The sequence below is a fragment of the Halichoerus grypus genome, chromosome 3, assembly GCF_964656455.1.
Source record: "Halichoerus grypus chromosome 3, mHalGry1.hap1.1, whole genome shotgun sequence".
NCBI classification, from domain to species: domain Eukaryota; kingdom Metazoa; phylum Chordata; class Mammalia; order Carnivora; family Phocidae; genus Halichoerus; species Halichoerus grypus.
Genome location: NC_135714.1, coordinates 4,067,979 through 4,085,511, shown reverse-complemented (window position 1 = coordinate 4,085,511; position 17,533 = coordinate 4,067,979). Strand labels below are relative to the sequence as shown.

Here is a 17,533-nt window from a genome sequence, read left to right as displayed (position 1 = left end):
AGGCATTCTAAACAACCTCCAAGACGATCATTTCCACTGTGACTGCTGCTAGGCAGGGGTGTCATCCATTGGTCCGAATTGAGTGAGTCCCTTCAGCTCTGGTATTGCAGCTGCTGTGCCCATGGGTACCCTTCCCTGAAGTGCAGCGCTTTTCAAGCATGAACACTTCTAAGATGGTTGCATGCTCTTGGATGATTTCCACCATGTGGAAATGGCTACTTTTGTCAATTTGTGCAGTTTTATAATTGATTTTTGGAAAGAGCATTTGCCAAACTCCTCACTTGGCCACATGTCAAAGTTCTGCCTCCCCAGAGTGCATTTGTGACTGGGAATGTGGGGCAGATCTGAGGGTGCTTAGAGGGATAGAGGAAGGGGAGAAATGGCTGTATATGAGGCTGTAAGTGTTGGTTGGGGTAGAGGAGCCTTCATTTAGCAGAGAAAGAAAATGACAGTGCCCACAGGGAAAGGGATTTTTCCCAAGTTCTTGAAGCTCAGTCAGTAGAGAGTGGACACTGGAACCTGGCCCTCCTGACTCCCAATCCAGTGCTCTTTCCCTTCTGCCAAATTGCTTCAGCAGTTGTTGTTTAGAAGTCTGAATTCCTAGGAGTTTTCAATGTGGCAGATCCATCATCCATCCTTCCATCCATCCATCTTCTTTCCATCCTTCTATCAATCCATCCATCCATCCATCTTCTTTCCATCTATCCATCATCCATCCATCCATTATCCTTCCATTCATCCATCTTCTTTCCTTCCACCCATCCATCCATCCATCCATCCATCCACTTTCCATCCATCATCCATCCATCCATTATCCTTCCATCCATCCATCCATCTTCTTTCCATCCATCTATCCATATCCTTCCATCCATCCATTATCCTTCCTTCCTTCCTTCCATCCATCTTCTTTCCTTCCATCCATCCATCCATCCGTCCATTATCCTTCCTGCCTTCCTTCCATCCATCCATCCATCCTTCATCCATTCATCCTTCATCCATCCATCCATCATCCATCCATCCATCATCCTTCCTTCCATCCATCCATTTTCTTTCCATCCATCCATCCCTCTGTCCATTATCCTTCCATCCATCCATTATCCTTCCTTCCTTCCTTCCTTCCATCCATCCATCCATCCATCCTTCATCCATCCATCCATCCATCCATTATCCTTCCTTCCATCCATCCATCCTTCTCTCCTTCCTTTGGTCCATCCATCCATCCATCCATCCATCCATCCATCCATCTATCCATCCAGTATTTATTAAGTACCTACTGTGTGCCCAGCACTGTGCTGTGCTCTAAGGCAAAGTAGAGAACAAAAACTGATGTGGCCCCAGTGTTATGACCCTCATAGTCTCAGAGTGGGACACCAGCCTCAGGAAAGGGCCTTGCAAGATCCATGTTGAAGAAGTATCCCATGTTTCTCTGTTAGTGTTAGTTAAGGCAATAGCCCTTTCAAGGGAAAACAACAAGTTTTAATTAATCTCCAAGCTGAAATCCCTCAAACCATGATTTCAATCAAATATAATTTGTGGAAAATATTTGGTAGCAAAAATTTTGATTTCTGAAATGAATTTCAGAGGCAAGCATACTGTGGATTCTCTTTCAGAATATTCATTAAAATGGAAAGCTCTGAAAACTCCTCCTCCAGAGAAATCTATAACCCTGAGGCCCTTGGCCTTACACAGAGGGAACGTTGCGGATCAGCATGGTACTTAGACACTTTGCTGCCTGTGCTATGCCAAGGTGCCATATGGAACCTGAAAATTTCAGGAAAGACCCTGGATGCTTTGTCCACATGACCACAAATAATTGGATACTTGGAAATGAGATTTTGGACTCTGTCTTGAGTCATCCTGTGGGAATTCCTAAATACAACCTCAGAGGGATTAATGGAATTTTGTATCTCCTCTTTCTTCCTTCTCTGTTTCTTCCCCCCTGGGTGATCTCGTTCCGTAGTCACGTCCAGGTCTGTGTCTCAAGCCCTGATTCTGTCATGGGCTCCATTTCTCAAGGCCCCTGGAGCCTCCCTGCCGGTGTGCCACCAAATGTCCCTGTGTTCCTGTATCTGCCAGGCTCCCTTCAGCTAGGTCAGGCCGTGAACCCGCGCTCCGGCTGATGGGCCGTGAGTGATGGCGGGTGACTCCCAGATCCAACCCCACAAAATATCCTGTGTGGTTCTCCGGCTTTCTCCTCTGCCACAATGACCTTGCAGGCTACATGTTCCAGATGGCAGAGCTACAAGTTGGAGGGGGACGTGCCTGACCCGCATCAGACTTTGTGAATGAGAGCAATGCACCCTTCTTGGGTGATTTACCCCACTGAGATTTGGAGTTCATTTGTTACTGCAGCCCAGCCTAGCCTAGCCTGACTCATAGCTCCAGGATGCCCCACAGACACCTTGGAGGCTACACGTCCAAAGCTGAGCATCCGCCTTCTTCGAATTTGTTCCCTAACCGTGCAGTGGCATCGCTGTTGTCCCAGATGCTTTTGAGTCTCTTTAGAGAGACTTGCACGGGAGGAGCCCACCTCCCTGTCCTCCTTCCCACTGTGCTTGCTCACATCTCATCATCTCTTACCTGGACTGATGCCATGGCCCCTGCTGGCCTCCCTGTCTCTTTTCCAAGCTTTAGCTTTCAGGAGCTACCAGAATTATCATTCTGAAACACAAATCTGATCGTGTCGTTCCTGTTCTTGAAAGCCCTGGAAGGTTCTCTTTCACCTTGGAAGAAGGCACAAGCCTGGAGCTTTTGGGCCTGGCTTCCCCCCAAGTCTTACAGTCTTGTCCTGCATGGCCAGGCTGCTTGCCCCTCCCTGTGTGGGTGGTAGACCTTTGTCCTTTGTCCCTTGCAGGTCCTACACTTTGTGTTTTACTTCATCCAGGTCCTGGCTTATCATTCAAGACCTGCTCAAATGTATTTTTCTCTTTGCCAACACCTCAGGCAGAATAAATTCTCCCTTCTTCCTTCCGCCGTACTCAGCACATATTTCCATAATAGCCTGCGTCCTCCTGGGTGCTCATGCCAGTAAGCGGGAGGAAAGAACTACAGGGTCAAAAAGGTGGGGGAGAAACTGAATTAGTCAACGTCGAACAGATTGTTAAATCGCAGAACTTTTCCGTCCTCCGTACGCACGCACCACGTGAGTCGGTGAGAGGGGTGGCGAGCCAGCCATGGGGCTTAGAGCACAGATGTGCTTCTGGGGAGCATGTCATGGGGCTCATGTTCTGGGGAAGTCGTAATGTTGTCCTTCCCCTCATTTTACAGGTGGGGAAACTGAGGCCCAGAGCACACGGCTGCCAGAGGCGGAGGCGCGTGCTTGCTGGGGCCTTGGCGCTGCTGACATGGGGCGGCACGTCCCTTGGGCTGCCTGCCCCCCAGCATCCGTGGGACTTACTGCTCAGCCCCCGGGCCTCGCCCTACGAATGAAGACACACCGCACCCCAGCCCGGCACTTGGGGGATGGTGGAAGACTTCCGAGGGGACGGTCATGGGCCATTACCTCAGCGATGGATGAGATGTGCGTCCCACAGACGGACCTACAGTGGGTTATTCTGTCACTGTCTCATGGGACAACCTTCCATCAATGCGGTCCAGGTGCTCTTCTGAGCTTTGTACAGACACTCCTCACCCTGCTCCACAGCCTGTGACTCAGGTGCCATTTCTGTTCTCGGTGGACGTGGGAGACTGAGGCACAAAGACTCTTGGTGACTTACCCAGGGACCTGCAGGACCAGGACCTGCATTCAGGCCCCCGCCTCGCTCCCGACCCCCACTGTGAGCTCGTCGGCCCCCCGGCGCGCACCCGCCCCACACTGACCATGGCAGGTGCTGGTGGACCCCGCCTCTGGGGCCTCAAGCCGCTCCTGAAGCATGACCAGTGGCCCCAGTCCTGCAGATCCACCACTCCCGCGCTATGTGCTCCAGGACAGGTTACTTAGCCTCTCTGGGCCTCAGACGCCTGGCTTCTAAAATCAGAATCTATGTGCCAACACGCTTGGCCCATGGGAAGTAATTGGCGGATGCTGCCCTCCCGCCGCCAGTTCCAATGAACTGTGGTGTATGATGCACGGGGGGAGCTTGCCTTCAGCTCCGGGGGTGAGTCTGAGGAGAAGCGGGGTCCACCAGAGCTGACCTTGGCCTCTTTCGTCCTGTCCCTCACAGACTCCTACTGGGCCAGGGCCTGTGCATTTGGAGAGACTCCTGGCTGCTGCCCTCTTTCCCAGCTCCCGGGAATCCCCAGGGACGGTTTCTGGCTCGTTGTATGCCTCTCCTCAGTCCAGCCCTCCTTTCCTCTGCCCTGCCCGCTGGAGTGCCCAAAGTGGGCTCTGGCCCCTGCAGACTGATGGGGAATCCCTCTTCCCAGGGCCCGTGCGGGCCACTTACTTTCCAGGGCCTTCCCTGGTGCACATCAGATGACCAAGTACCGTAAGGCTCCAAGGAGCTGAGGGCTCACTTCTCAGCCACACTGCTTCCCAGTAAGAGGGGTGGTGCCTGCACTGGTCAGAGCTGGTCACTGCCCCACTCCCTGTCCCCATAGTGCTTTATGTATGTACACAGGTGGGGAGCAGTGGGGCTCGGGGCAGGCCCCCCTGCCTGTGCCTACCTGCCACGGGGGTCGGGTGGGTCACTGTCACTCTGGGAGCCCCGGTCTCAGAGTATGTCAGTGGAGTCGATAATCATCCCAGCCCCGTCCCAGCTTCGCAGGGTTGGGGAGGATGGGTGCACGTGGAAGGCAAGGGAGAGGGGCCTGGCAGAGAGGAGGGCGCCCCAGGCCTACCCCACCCCTTGCCGGGTTCTTTAGCCACATGCTTGGGGTCACGGCCCGCTGACCCCCCCTTGCTGCGGGTGGAACCTTGGCGAGCCCCTCTGCCTTTTTGTGCTGTGCCTCTGTTTCTTCTTCCGGGAGAAGGAGGTGATGATGAAGCCCATCCCCCAGGCAACGCAGGGGCCAGCAGGGTGACATTGCAAAGCGCCCCGGGGCAGAGGACGCTGGGGAAGCCTCACCAACTCCGGACACCCTGCGGTGTCATTGACCCGCCTGCCCCCATCACTACGGCTGAGCTCCCCACGGCCGGTCCCTTGTTCTGGTCATCCCCTGGACCCCAACACCACACTAGATGCTCCAGGGACCAGGATGCCCCAGTTGTCGCTGCCCTACCCCCCCCCCCGGCCTGCACTCTGGCACCCTGAACTCTGTGTCCACGTCCTCACCTGTCCCCCACACTGCCTTCCCCCAGGTCATTACCCACGCCGGTCCCTCCGCCGGGAGCCCTCTCCCGCTCTCTCCACCTGTTCACCCTTCCAGGCATTGATTTGTTCCCTGCCGTCTCCCTGGGGCCTTGAGCCAGGCGCATGATAGGTGCTCTGTGAACACCCGGTGAATGGAAGAGGGACACCAGCCGGCCGCGTGGCATCAGCCATGCCGTGTCTACGACGGGGAGCGACCAGCACCATCCTGGTCTCTGCCCGGTTCCGGCCTCCTGCTTGGTGAGCCTCTCACATCCGGGCTTTGGCTGGCCCACGCCGTGGTGCTTTGGGGCAAAGCACCCCCGCCGCACTTTAAGATGTCCCATCCACAGAACGGCCACCGCCTTCCGCCCTGTCTCCCTCCCTCTGCGCAGCGGAGCGGCCAGACCACTGTCTCACTGTGCGGTCTTTTCTTCCTTCTCCATCAGGACACATTTCCCTTCGGCCTCCGGATCACACTTCTGCTCCTGGCCCAAATGAATATCCTGAGCAGCCCTCCCTGCCGCTTTGCTCCTTCCCCTTGACAACTTGGTAACGAGATCGCTGTGCTTGATCTTTCTCCTGCAAGCCGCCACTTCCAACCCCTTGTCATTTGCTGAAAGTCATTAGGAGACTCCTCTGCGAGGCACCGCAGCCCCCCCCCCTGCACCTGGCAGCTTCCCTACCCCCACCCTGCAGCTTACCCCTGCCCCAGCAGCTTTCCCCCCAACATCTGGCAGCAGCCCCCCAGCTCCCCCCACACCTAGCAGCCCCCCCTTCCTAACCTGGCAGCTTTCCCCCTCCACCTGACAGGTTCCCCACCCCCCACCCCTGCAGCTTCCTCTCCTCACCTGGCAGCCCCCCTGCACCTGGCAGCTCTCCCTACATCTGGCAGGCCCCCTCCCCCCGACCGGCAGTTTCCCCACCCCCCACCAAGCAGGTGCAGACTTCTTAGTTTTGCTGGAGGCCAGGCCAGGGGCACAGTGCAGGGGAGAGGCCCCCCTCTGTAGTCTGGCACCCTAACGGCCTGTGCCCTCAGTCTCCTCCTGCTGGCTCCCCCAGCATCCCCGAGAGCATCGCTCATGGATTCCTTGATGGTCTCTGAATTGGGCCCATGCAGACAATTGCACAAGCTGAGCTTTGTCACATTTATAAGGATAAATTAAAATATTATCACTAGAGACCTTCAATAATTTAAAAAAGCCTGAGACTTTTAATGAGTAAGTGGTCTGATTAAAAGTTGGAGAGAAGAAGTATTTCTCCTCCTTTTTGGGTGGGGAACATTGCTGTGGGATGAGGAAGCCAGTCTGGATCTTGAAGCTAAAAGGCTTGGACTGGGGCTCAGTGGGACCCCCACTCACCTCTCAGGGAAAGCTCCGTTTCGTGGGTCCAACCATGTGCCAGGCACTTGGCATCTAGTCTTTCAAGGATCCTTATAAAAAGCCGTGCGGGGTCAGTGGCTCATGCTTGCTGCTCATGGAACTGCCCAGCAAGTTTGGGGGAGGTCAAGAGGTCATTGGCATTTTTCTAAAGTTCTCCCACGTGGTTCTCACATGGAGCCCAGGCCCAGAACCACTGGGTTAGCACAGTGGCTCTCGAACTTGGGGGCATGTCAGAACCACCATGGGGCGCATTGAAACACAGATCCTGAGGCCCCATCTCCGAGTTTCTGGCTCGGTGGGTCTGGGGTGGGGCCCAGGAATCGGCATTTCTAACCAGTTCCCATTAATGCTGATGCTGCTGGTCCAGGGACGCCCCGCAGAGAACCACCGAGTCCAGGCAGTGCTGGTGGGGCGATTACAGAAACAGAGAGGGGATGAGTCTCCCGTAGGACACCCAGCCGGCACATGGGGACGTGTCCCTTTGAATCTTTTGGGTAAATTACTGAACCCCAGTGTGCCTTCACCTTCATCTTCAAAATGGGAAAAATAGTGCCCAGTCTCTGTGTAGATGCTATATAGGTACTAGATGGATGTGAGGTTCAATGAGGTCTTCCTTCTAGAACAATCCATGGCCCAGAGTAGGCTCAAGTCCTAATCCCGTTTATTTTCATTACTGCTTCCTGAAGGATCAGTTGAAGGGTGTCCCCCTCTGAGCAGCCTTCCTCCCTCAGCCCCAGACGGGGGCTCCCTCTGCCGTAGGGAGCCAAGCAGCTCTCTCTGAGCACCTGCCTCCCCGACGGCGCTGCCTACCGTGTGTCTCCCCCATCCCACTGTGGGCTCCCCACGAGGAGGGGCCAGGTGTGATGGGGTCTGGAGCCCAGTGCCCCACGTGGAGCCTGGAACGAGGAAGCAGCGAGGGAGGTGGCTGGGGCTGCTTTCCCCGTCTTAGGATGTTCCTGTTGTGAATGATCAGAGGTTACAACCCCGGAGCGTGTTTGATATTACCCCACGCACCCGGAGCACGGATGCCGGACCCAAGCATCCGCGCACCCGGGGCCTCCGCCGGTGCTCACAGCCACGCGCCCCGGGGAGCTCCACAGATGCTGCCCCTGTGGTCTCCCCAGGCTTCTCTCCAGCGGGATGCCTGACTGCCACCTGCTCTCCTTACTTCCTGCACGCAAGGCCCCTGAGTCCCTGACTTGGTCGCTAGTGAGCGTGACCGCGGGGGCCCAGCAGGTGCTGGAAGTGGGCTTCCCTCCGTCCTCCCCAAGTCCCTTGCTGCCTGCCCGGGCCCAGCCACCAAGGCCTCTCTCGAGCTGGACAGGAGCCTCCTAAGTGGCGTCCTGCACTGGTCCTCACCCGGGCTGGAGGGATGGCTCTGAAATGTCGCTGGTCTCACTCCCCCGCTTAAACCCTCCAGCGACTGTGCACCAGTCTGTGAATACAAATCAGGCCCGCTGCCCGCCTTCCCTGAGCGGCTGCACCGTCTTGGGGGGATGGTGGCTCTCATGCTCCAACCCCCGCTGGGACAGCTCTTCCCACTCCTCCTCCCCTTCCACTGGCTCAAAGTTACCCGGCCCCTCAGTGACCCCCTCACCTCCATGTGGGGACTACCTTATTTTTTCCGGGGTCCTCACTCCTGTCTGAAATGAGCTTTCCTCAGGACGTGTCTGCATGAGGACAGAGCTCCTCACCCACCTGGGGAACTCTGTCTCCTTCATCACTGTGTCCCCGCGTCCCGCAATGTTTGGGAGCCGAGTGACCTCGGGGAGTCACCACGTCTCTGAGCTTTGGCTTCAGAGAAGGGATGAATCAGTCCTGCTCTTTTGCAAGCCCTGCAGCCTTATCAGGGCAGACAGAGGCATCCTGTCGACTGTTCTGGAAAAAGCACAGGTGAAGCATCCGCCCCTCCACCCGCATTCCAGGTCTGGGCCCTCCCCCCACTCCGTCGCGGACCTTCACCAAGTCACCAATAATGTGGGCCTCCGTGTGAGCCTGGGTGGTGGTGGTGATGTGCCCGCGGCGGAGAGGCTCCGTCTGCGCCTCTCAGGGGCAGCGTGCCCGTGAGCCCAGCCCCCAGACCACAGGTAACGTGGGGCCGTGGAAAGGACGCCGCCGTGGGGCCAGAAAACCTGGGCTGGAATCTGGTCTCTGACCTGCTCTGGCCTGGGGAACTCAGGCAGTCTGTTTCCTCAACTGTGGAAAGGGGACCATCGCATGCACCCCACAGCCTGGTCGTGAGAATTACATACAGTAACCTGCAACGTCCCCCCCTGCCCTTGAGAGCAGACCCCCCCTCCCCCGCTCCAGGCCCCTGGGACAGTGTCCAGCCCAGAGTAGGTGCTCAGTCACTTGTCATGGTCAATTTTTCTTGAGGACAATGCTTAGGGGCTCCCTTTTATTAAGACAAGCGAACAGACGGGGAGAGAGCTCAGAGCCTATGCGGCTGCATCACTTTACAGCTCGGGAGGGGAGGTGGAGACTGGGGTGTTGGGAAGGCCCGTTGGGGCACTGGGTCGAAGCTGGGACTCGACCCACGTCTTTTCTGACTGCTGGCCCTGCCTTCCCCGCCAGCCACGATCTGCTGCATGCTTTGCTTGGAAGCTCCTTCCTGGGCCCCTGTTTGGCCGGCTCCCTGGCTCGCCTCCCTCAGCCCTGCACTGACCGGGGCCTGCTCCTCTCTGCTCCCTGTGCCAGAGCACAGGTTCCCACAGCTGATGGCCCCTGCTTCCCTTCCCGACCCTGGGCCTGGGCTGGAGATTTCGTCTGACAGGTTGGGAATTTACACCACCGAGGGGGAGGGCCAGGGCACATTTCGGGGGAGGAGACTTCTTAGACATCTGCCCCCCCCACCCCCCGCATCCTACCCCCAAGCCTGGGCACAGACAGCAGGGGCCCCAGGGATGCTATCTGTCATGGAATATGACTTCCGGTTGAGCCTGGGGGGTAGGGTGAGCCAGCATTAGAAGACAGGGTGCTGGGTGCTTCTCCTCTTGGGGGCCGGAGGGAACCCCCCACACTCTCTACCCTTCCCAAATGTTTAAGGCTTTGCTCCTTTGCCCCATTTGGCTTTCTCTCTCTCTCTCTCTTTGGAGCGAATATATCCAGCTGGGCGGCAGGTATGACAGAGACCCTGGGCCTGCGGATTTTTACCTAATGCAGAGGCCTCTGGGGGAAGGATGGAGGCAGGCTGCCCGCCCCCGCGCCCCCCAGGCCAGCTGAGGATGCAAAGCTGGCCTGGCCTCAGTGAAGCGCCCCCTCCTGTCCTCCCATTTTCCCTCAGGCCAATACGGAGCACATGGTGGGAGCTCAACAAAGTTCTAGTGAAACCTGCCTAAAGTAGCCCATGACCTTGGGCAGGGACTTCCTGGGCTCTGAGCCTCAGTTTCCGGCTCTAGCTCTCTGCTGTGGCCTGTCAGGCTGTGCCCTGGATGGGACCTTGCCCCCACAGCCCTCTAAATGCTTCTGCACCCAGGTGCCTGTCCTCATGTTCAGAGGCTGCCAGGTTGGTGGCCTCTGGGGTTGGAAACTACACTTGCACAGCCTAGGGCACCGGCGTGGCTGCCCGCGAGTAGGTTGTGCTGGGGGCAGCCTCAGGGCCTTTGCAGTGCCTAGAGAGTCCCCTGGGTGCTGTCTGTACTCTGTCAGCTCTCCGGAGGGCCCTGCAGGAGAACACCTCCCCACGTCCACTCCGTCCTAGTTCTGGCTCTCTGGAGTTATTTTGTCCGTAAAGGCGTTCGCAGGGGCGCCCTCTGTCTCCCTGGTCAGACTGTCGGCTCCAGGGCCTGGCACCTGGCTGTCTGTCGTTCACCCCCGTGCCCCCAGTGCCTGGAACTGTGCCTGGCCCCGAGTAGGTGCTCAGTGAGTACAGGAAGAAAGGGAGGGCGGAAGGGAAGAGGGCAGAGAGGAGGGCGGGCGCAGGGGAGGAACGAGGAAGGGAGGAAAGGGCTCTGTGGCTTGGGGCTCCTGGGGACCTCGGCCCAGGCCCTGAGCCGGGTAGGCGCTCGCTCGGCGGGCGCGGGGCCGGCCGGCAGGTGGCGGTGCGCCCTCGGCTGCGCGGGCGGCGGCGGCGGCGGAGCGGCGAGTCCCCTCCTCCCGCCGGCTCCCTCCCCTCGCCGGCTCCTTTCTCTGCGCTCTCGCTCGCGCTCCCCAGCGCCCTCCCGCTCGCCCGGCCGCGGTCTCCCTCGCCCGCGCCGCCCCGCCGCCGGCCCCGCCGCCGCCCCTCGGCGACCATGGCGCACCGGGGGCCCCCGCGCGCCCCGAAGGGCCCCGGCCCCGCCGCCCGAGCCCCGAGCCCCGGGGCGCCGCCGCCGCCGCGCTCGCCGCGCTCGCGGCCGCTCCTGCTGCTGCTGCTGCTGCTGGCCGCCTGCGGGGCGGCGGGGCGCTCCCTCGAGCCCGGGCGCCTGGGTCCCCGCGCGCTGCTGACCCGGGCGCCGCCGAGCCCGCCCGCGGGGCGCACGCTGCCTGGCGGCGGCGAGGACTGGCAGGCGCGCGGCGCGGAGCCCGGCGCCCCGGGTCTCGGTCCCGCTCCGGGTCCCGGCGGGGACGCCGCCCCCGCCGCGGGCCGGGGGCGCCGGGCGCGGGCGGCGCCCGTGGCCGGAGCGGCTTCGCGGGCGCAGGTCTCGCTCATCAGCACGTCGTTCGTGCTCAAGGGGGACGCGACGCACAACCAGGCGATGGTGCACTGGACGGGCGAGAACAGCAGCGTAAGTGACCTCCGCGCGCCCCCCGCGGCCCCTGCCCCGGACACCTCGAGCCCCCACTTCCGGACCGCCCCGCGGTGACCCCGGGCGTTCTCGGCGACTTGGGGACGCGAGTCACCTCGGCGGCGCCCCTACCGGACTCTGGCCACCGGTTTCTTGGGGAGAGGTCCCTAGATATGTGAGCACCCTGCCTCACAGGGTTCTGGGACCCCGAGCCACCTCGGAGCCGCCCCCTCTGGCCTCCAGATCCCAGGTTACGGGGTGGGGGTGTCTCCCGAGGCTTCGGGACCCTGGTCACCTGGGGTGCCTCCAGGTCCTTTAGGACCACCCCAACTCGGTGTCGCGCCCCGACCGCTCTCAGACTCCACCCGGGATTTTGGCTGCGGGACCTTCTCCACCCAGGTCTACCCGGGACCTCGCTAGTGGTCTACCCTGGAGCTCGCTCCACGGGCTCCAGGAATTCCCCGGTCAGCTCGGCGCCGGATTCTGGGACCCCCCCCCCCTCCGGATTCCCCTAGTGCCACCCGGGGCTGCACCCGGAAGCGCAGGGATCTGCGTACGCACGGAGTTGGGCGCCGCGCTCTCCATCCGCGGCCGCAAACTCCCAGCCCTCCCTTTACCTTCCCCGCCGCTCTGGAAGTTGGGCTCCCCCACCCCCGCCACATCTGTTAGGGTCCTGGGCGCCTCCTTCCTCCAGCGCTGCGCTGTGCTTCCTATCCCTCCGGATACCGGCCCATCCTTTTTTTTTTCGTGGTGCGTCCGGATGGGGGTGTGTGTGTGTATGGGGATGCCCTCAGATTCTTCCCTGGGGAGCTGCCTCAGCCTCGTTTTTCCCCTGGGCATTTGACCAGTGGTCACGCATGGGTCCCCTTCCAGCAGCCCTAGTGGGTCATGTCCAGTTTTGGAAGAGTGCAGAGAGGTGGCAGCTGTTGGGGGTGGGGTGGGGACTGTTGTGTGGGGAGTAGAGATGGGACTCTCCGCTTACTCCCTTCCATCATTGTTCACTAGGGTCTCTCCCAGTGGCTGACCCCCCAGCTCTTCTGGACAAAGTTCTGAGGAGGCAGCAGGGGGCCAGGACCCCTGCATGCTTTGGGAGTGGAGGAGTGGGGATCTTTGCGCTTCCCTAGCCAGGAAAGGGCTGTAACACGGGCTGGGGGCACTTTTTTCCCCTCTCTGTCTAGCCCTGCTGGGCTAATGGGGATGGGGGTGGGGCGGATTCTGCTGGAGAAGGGAGGGGTGGGGGGACGAACATGTTGGACCACCCTATCGCTCCTCCTGCGGAATCCAGGGGCAGCGCATCAGGGGGCAGCACTGGCCGCACTTGATTGGTCCAGAGCCCAGAGCCCTGCCAGTCCCCCTCCTTAGCCAGCTGGGGGCTGCACCCGCCCGACACCAGGTCTCTGGTCTTTGGTCATTTCTGCAGCCTCCAGGCAGACTAGAAACCTTGGGGGAGGGTGAGCGGCTGTTGAGTTGACTCCCCGGAGGCCAGCAGGGGGCGCTCAGGGAGGCAGGTGGAGTGGGGGTGGGGAAGGTGCCTGGCCGAAGGTAGCAGCACCCCGTCCCTAGAAGAGCCCTAGGAGCCCGTCCCCATCTGCGTGGTGAGAGAGGGGTCGGACCCCAGATGAACGGCTGGGCCCGGCCCTTCATCACCCCCATACTGTGAACATACCCTGTCCGCTGTGCTGTAAGCTGACTTAGGGACTGAAAGGTAACCCGGAAACCAACAGCTGGAGGAACACGTGAGCATTTAAGGTCATCCCGTGGAGCCAGACTGTCTCAACTAAGCCCCCACCCCACCGGCTGAGGTGGTTGAATCAGCTGCTGATCCAGTCCCTCGTCATTTTCCCTTCATGGGGTGGGGGAGGTGGGGGTGGCAGAAGGGAGAGAGGGGCAGTCAGGGGTGGGACCAGCACCTTCAGGACTCACTGGCTCCCAGCACCCACCCCAGCATGAGCACAGAGCCAGAGGACTGTGCACCTTCCTTGGGGGGAGTGAGGAGGGGGCTCAGGCCAGCGGGGCTGGAGCTCCGGAGTGGGGGTGGGGAGCAACAGAGGAGCCTCCCTGGCTTTGCTCCCTGGGGACGCTGGCTCCCGATGAGTGACCGCTTTGTAACTAGGAGGATTGAATCCTGGCTGTTGGCAGGTGAATTCCTGGAGAGGGGGCTTGGGAGGGGAGGGGATCTGGCTTCTCTTTGGTGGGGGTGGTGGTGGCAAGAGGTCCAGAACAGGAGGGGAGCTTTAAAGGCTGCATCTCTTCTCCGGCCCCCTGCCAAGGGGAGGGCAGGGATAGCGTGTGCAAAGCAGGGCCCAGCCTGGCACTTAGCACACACTTAGGAGGTGGAAGTCAGAAGTACCTTATTACCATCAGTGAGTGTTGTTGTCGGTGAGGTAAAGAGAAGGCAAGCAGCATTGAAATGTTGACCCAGCCTCTGGAATGAGATGTTGAGGCAGACTGAGTTCTCTCTGGAACAAAACAGGTCATCTTCTGGCCTGGGGAGCAGGTGGTGCTTAGCTCAGGGGGGGAGGGAAAGTGGAACCGAGCACTAAATGAAAATGTGTTTCTAATTGTCACTTGCTCCGCACACAGGTGCGTGTCTGGTGCAGGCATGGCATTGTTTTCTGGGCACGAGAAGCTCTTAGAGATGGGCTTTGCTCCCTCTGTTCTCAGCGGGCGGCCACGGGGCCAAAGATACTAGGCAGCATTCTGCACTTGGTTTCGCCCGCGCTTGAAGCCACCATCTTTTAAGGCTACAACAGGGAAGAAACTAACTCGAGGCCAATTTGCAGAGCGGAGTCTTTCACAAATTTTATTTCGCTTCGTTTGTCCAGGTAGGGCGACCCCGGAAACTGCTTTGCAGATGTGGTCCCTGGGAGCAGAGGAAGAGTTTGCTTTCAAAATTAAAAAAAGCGTTCGCTGAGAGGGGTAGACTTTCTGAAATAGTATTTTCGAGCATCTGCAAGAAGGAGTCACAGGATTGCAAGAGACAAGCCCTTGTCCCCGAGCACTGGGAACATGTGCACATTTTCCTTCCCACGGCCTGATTTCTTCCTGCTCCCGTGGAGATAGGGATGTGGACTTGCCTGGGAGTTCAAATACTGCCTTTCTGTCTGTTGAGCCGTAGAAACAAATCGTTATGTGTGAGATTCATGTTTCATCGAAACCACTGGGCATTGCCTTGGAGGGATCCAGGATGGGCTTTGCCCAGAGGCTCCAGGTTCCGCTTCTCTTGAGCCGCCCTCGAAGGCACGGGTGTGATTTGAAGGTGGAAATCATGTGCTTATTTTGCTTATTCTAAGTAGAGCTCCCCTGTGTGCCTTCCCTCATGGCATTGAACTTCAACTTCGGTGCATTCACGTCACTTGAACGTGAGCTTGCTTCGACCAGACCTAGTTGGTTCAGCATTGTCACTGCTCTCAGTAGATGAGCCCCTCTCCCTGTCCCCTTCCATCCCCGTCCTCACCCCCCCCCCCCACATTTTGCACATTTGCTCTGTGCTGTTGTGCCTGCAGGATTGGGGATGTCCAGGGGAGTTGTATACAAAGGTAATTTTGAGCTGGTTATCCATGTTCTCTGCTCTGGGGTCTTGAGGAACTTGATATTTGTGTATATTTTAGACCCAGGGAGCCAGGGCTCCAAATCGAGGGTATGGATTGGGTCACGACAACTTGCCAGATGTCAAGTTCCTGGAGGGCAGGTGCATTAGTGTGCTTGGGTTTTCGTATCGAAGCAGCCCAGACCGGGCGGCTTCAACGACAGAAGTGTATTTCCGCCCAGGTCTGGAGGCTGGGAGTCTGAGATCCAGGCGTGGGCAGGTTGGTTCCCTCTGAGGCCTCTCCTCTTGGCGTGTAGACGGCCGCCCTCTCCCTGTGTCCTCACGCGGTTGTCCCTCTGTGCGTGTCTGTGTCCCGATCTCCTCTTCTGAGGACCCCCGTCAGATTGGATCAGGCCCACCTGACTGGCCTCATGTTAACTTAATTTGAACCTCTTTAAAGACCCTATCTCCAAAATACAGTCACAGTCAGAGGGACTGGGGGTTAAGATTTTTTGGAAGGGGGTACAATTCAGCTCATAGGGTCAGGGAAGGGGTCTCTGTTATCTTTTCATGCCCCGAGCGTAATGGCGGTGGATCTCAGGGTGGTCCAGTGGGAGAGAAGGGAGGGACACCAAAGCTCGGGGACAAGGGGTGAGTTCCATCTTCCCTGGGGGGGAAATCAGAGGAGGTGCATGGAAGAGGTGGTACCAGAGTGGGCCTAAGGAATGGATAGGAGAAGCGCACGGGAGATGGAGAAGAGCACTGAGCGGGGAGGAACAGCTTGGGCAAGCTCTGGGGGGTGGGAATTTAAAGGTGTGTTCGTGTTGTATAAGGAGACCGTGAATGCACTGTGCATGGAGGCGGATCAGAGGGAAGAAGTTTGGGAGAAATAGGTCGAAGTCAGCTCCTCACGGAACCTAACATGAGGCTGGAGAGCCCAAGATGGCAGCATGAGGCAGTGGTTTTTTTCGTTTTGTTTGAAGGTTAAAAGCTTTTATTTAGAGAGGCTGAAATGATTGTGTGCTAATTGGAACAGCTAAGTTGTGCAAGAAATGACTTGAAAATCTCCTTTTGATACCCCTGAAGAGCTGAATTCCCTTATATGTGCTCTATTCTTTCTGCAGACTTCCGACCTCAGGTGGAGTCGAGCAGAAATAGGGCTTTGGCTCCCTGCCATTGCTGCTGGGCTCTGGACCCCTGAGCTTGTAAACAAGGAGGTTACTGGGGATGGTGCCCAGGGGAGGTTGAAGCCGTGGGTGATCCCAGTTCCTGCCACACGGTCCCCTCTGTGCCGGTCTTCTCACCTCTCAGGCAACCACGTGCTTTCCTGTGTATCACAGTGAGCTGGTGGGATTCATCACAGAAACGGTGGTGGCGATGGACACGTGAGCCTCGGAGCCAGCTGGTCTGGGGTACCCCCAGCCTCATCCTTCCTGGCTTGGAGATCGTGGGCAAACTGACTAAACTGGGCCTTGCTCTCTTGGAGCTGGGCTGTGAAGGCTCGCAGGCTTGCTTTGCACATTTGGGAGGTGATCCATGTCGTGCTCCGACAAGGGCCTGGCCCACAGCGAGCACGCAGGAAGTTGGGGTCCCTTCTGAGCCTCTGCAAGCACCCGGGGGGTGGCGTGCCTATGCGGCTGGTGAGGGGCCTTGGAGGGGAGGCTTCGGGACAGAGGCTCAGAGGGGAGGCTGCTGTGAGACAGGCCTGGGCCGGACCCTGGAGGGGCGGTGGGAGGGATGGCACGTGGGAAGGCTTTCCAGGTGCGGACGGACGGGCCGTGGCGGCCCCCGCTCTGCAGGCCCCTCTCTTTCCCAGGGCCGTGCTGGCTTCACGGCTTCTGGCCGGCCTCCAGCGTACAGAGACCATAAAGGCCTTCTCATAAAGCACTGCAGGTTCTTGAATGAACAGGTCCAAATCCGGTGACAAAGCTGACCTGCAGCCTGTGTCTGATGCTGCGGTTTCTCGAAGGCGAGCTTGGTAGCTCCAGGGTGCAGGTCTTACGTTCAAGCCTGCTGAACGTTCGGTGATACTTTGGGATTCTCAGGCCACCACAGTGCAGGCCTCCCGGCAGTTTGGGGGTGGGGGCTGGACTGGAGAGAGAAGTCTGGTCCACGGGAGGCTGAGCTGTGGCTGAGCGGCATGTAGATGGTGGGCAGATGAAGTGCCCACCCTTTACCAAGGGTGACCAGCGGCCACCTAGGGAGAGGCAGAGGCAGACTGAGGTCAAGGGGTACGGTGACCAGGGCTGAGTACCTGTCACATTTGCTTTCCGGATGAGAGCCGTGCAGGCCCCTCAGGGACCGTGGGCCTGGTGGCTGGACCCAGAACAGTGCTAAAGTGAGGGAAGCCTGTGTTAGGACAGGCGACAGTAAATGGAGGTGTGTACGTGGTATGCAGAGTCTAGGGAAGTGCCATACTTAGGGAGATGCCCGCCCTTTGCCCAGGGTGACCCAGGGTGACCCAGGGTCTTCTGCAGTTCTCCCTGCAATGCTCTCATGGGGAGAGACCCCACGAGTTTGAGAGCCCCAGGCGAAAAGAAGCTTCACGTTAGCTCTTACATCAGCTGCTTTCTCTGGAGGGTTAGGTTCTGGGAATACAGTGATGAGCAAGATCAAACACGGCCACTGTCCTGGTGAGATGTTTGGTCTGGACAAGCATTCATCGTAGGGCATCCCGGTGCCGTGAGA

The 17,533-nt window shown here is 58.7% G+C and overlaps 1 protein-coding gene and 1 long non-coding RNA gene across 7 annotated transcripts in view; both read left to right on the top strand.

Annotated features, from left to right (window-relative positions):
- Window positions 1-6,481, top strand: part of LOC118532342 (uncharacterized) — a 53,981-nt gene extending 47,500 nt beyond the window's left edge. For all 6 annotated transcript variants that reach the window (XR_013446255.1, XR_013446254.1, XR_013446251.1 and 3 more), the window contains one exon: window positions 3,268-6,481. This is a non-coding gene — a long non-coding RNA (uncharacterized LOC118532342). The remainder of the gene's footprint in view (window positions 1-3,267) is intronic.
- A 4,361-nt stretch (window positions 6,482-10,842) lies between these two features.
- Window positions 10,843-17,533, top strand: part of SORCS2 (sortilin related VPS10 domain containing receptor 2) — a 454,863-nt gene continuing 448,172 nt past the window's right edge. Inside the window, exon 1 of the mRNA XM_078068347.1 lies at window positions 10,843-11,316. Within this exon, the coding sequence (XP_077924473.1) occupies window positions 10,843-11,316 (474 nt within the window). The remainder of the gene's footprint in view (window positions 11,317-17,533) is intronic.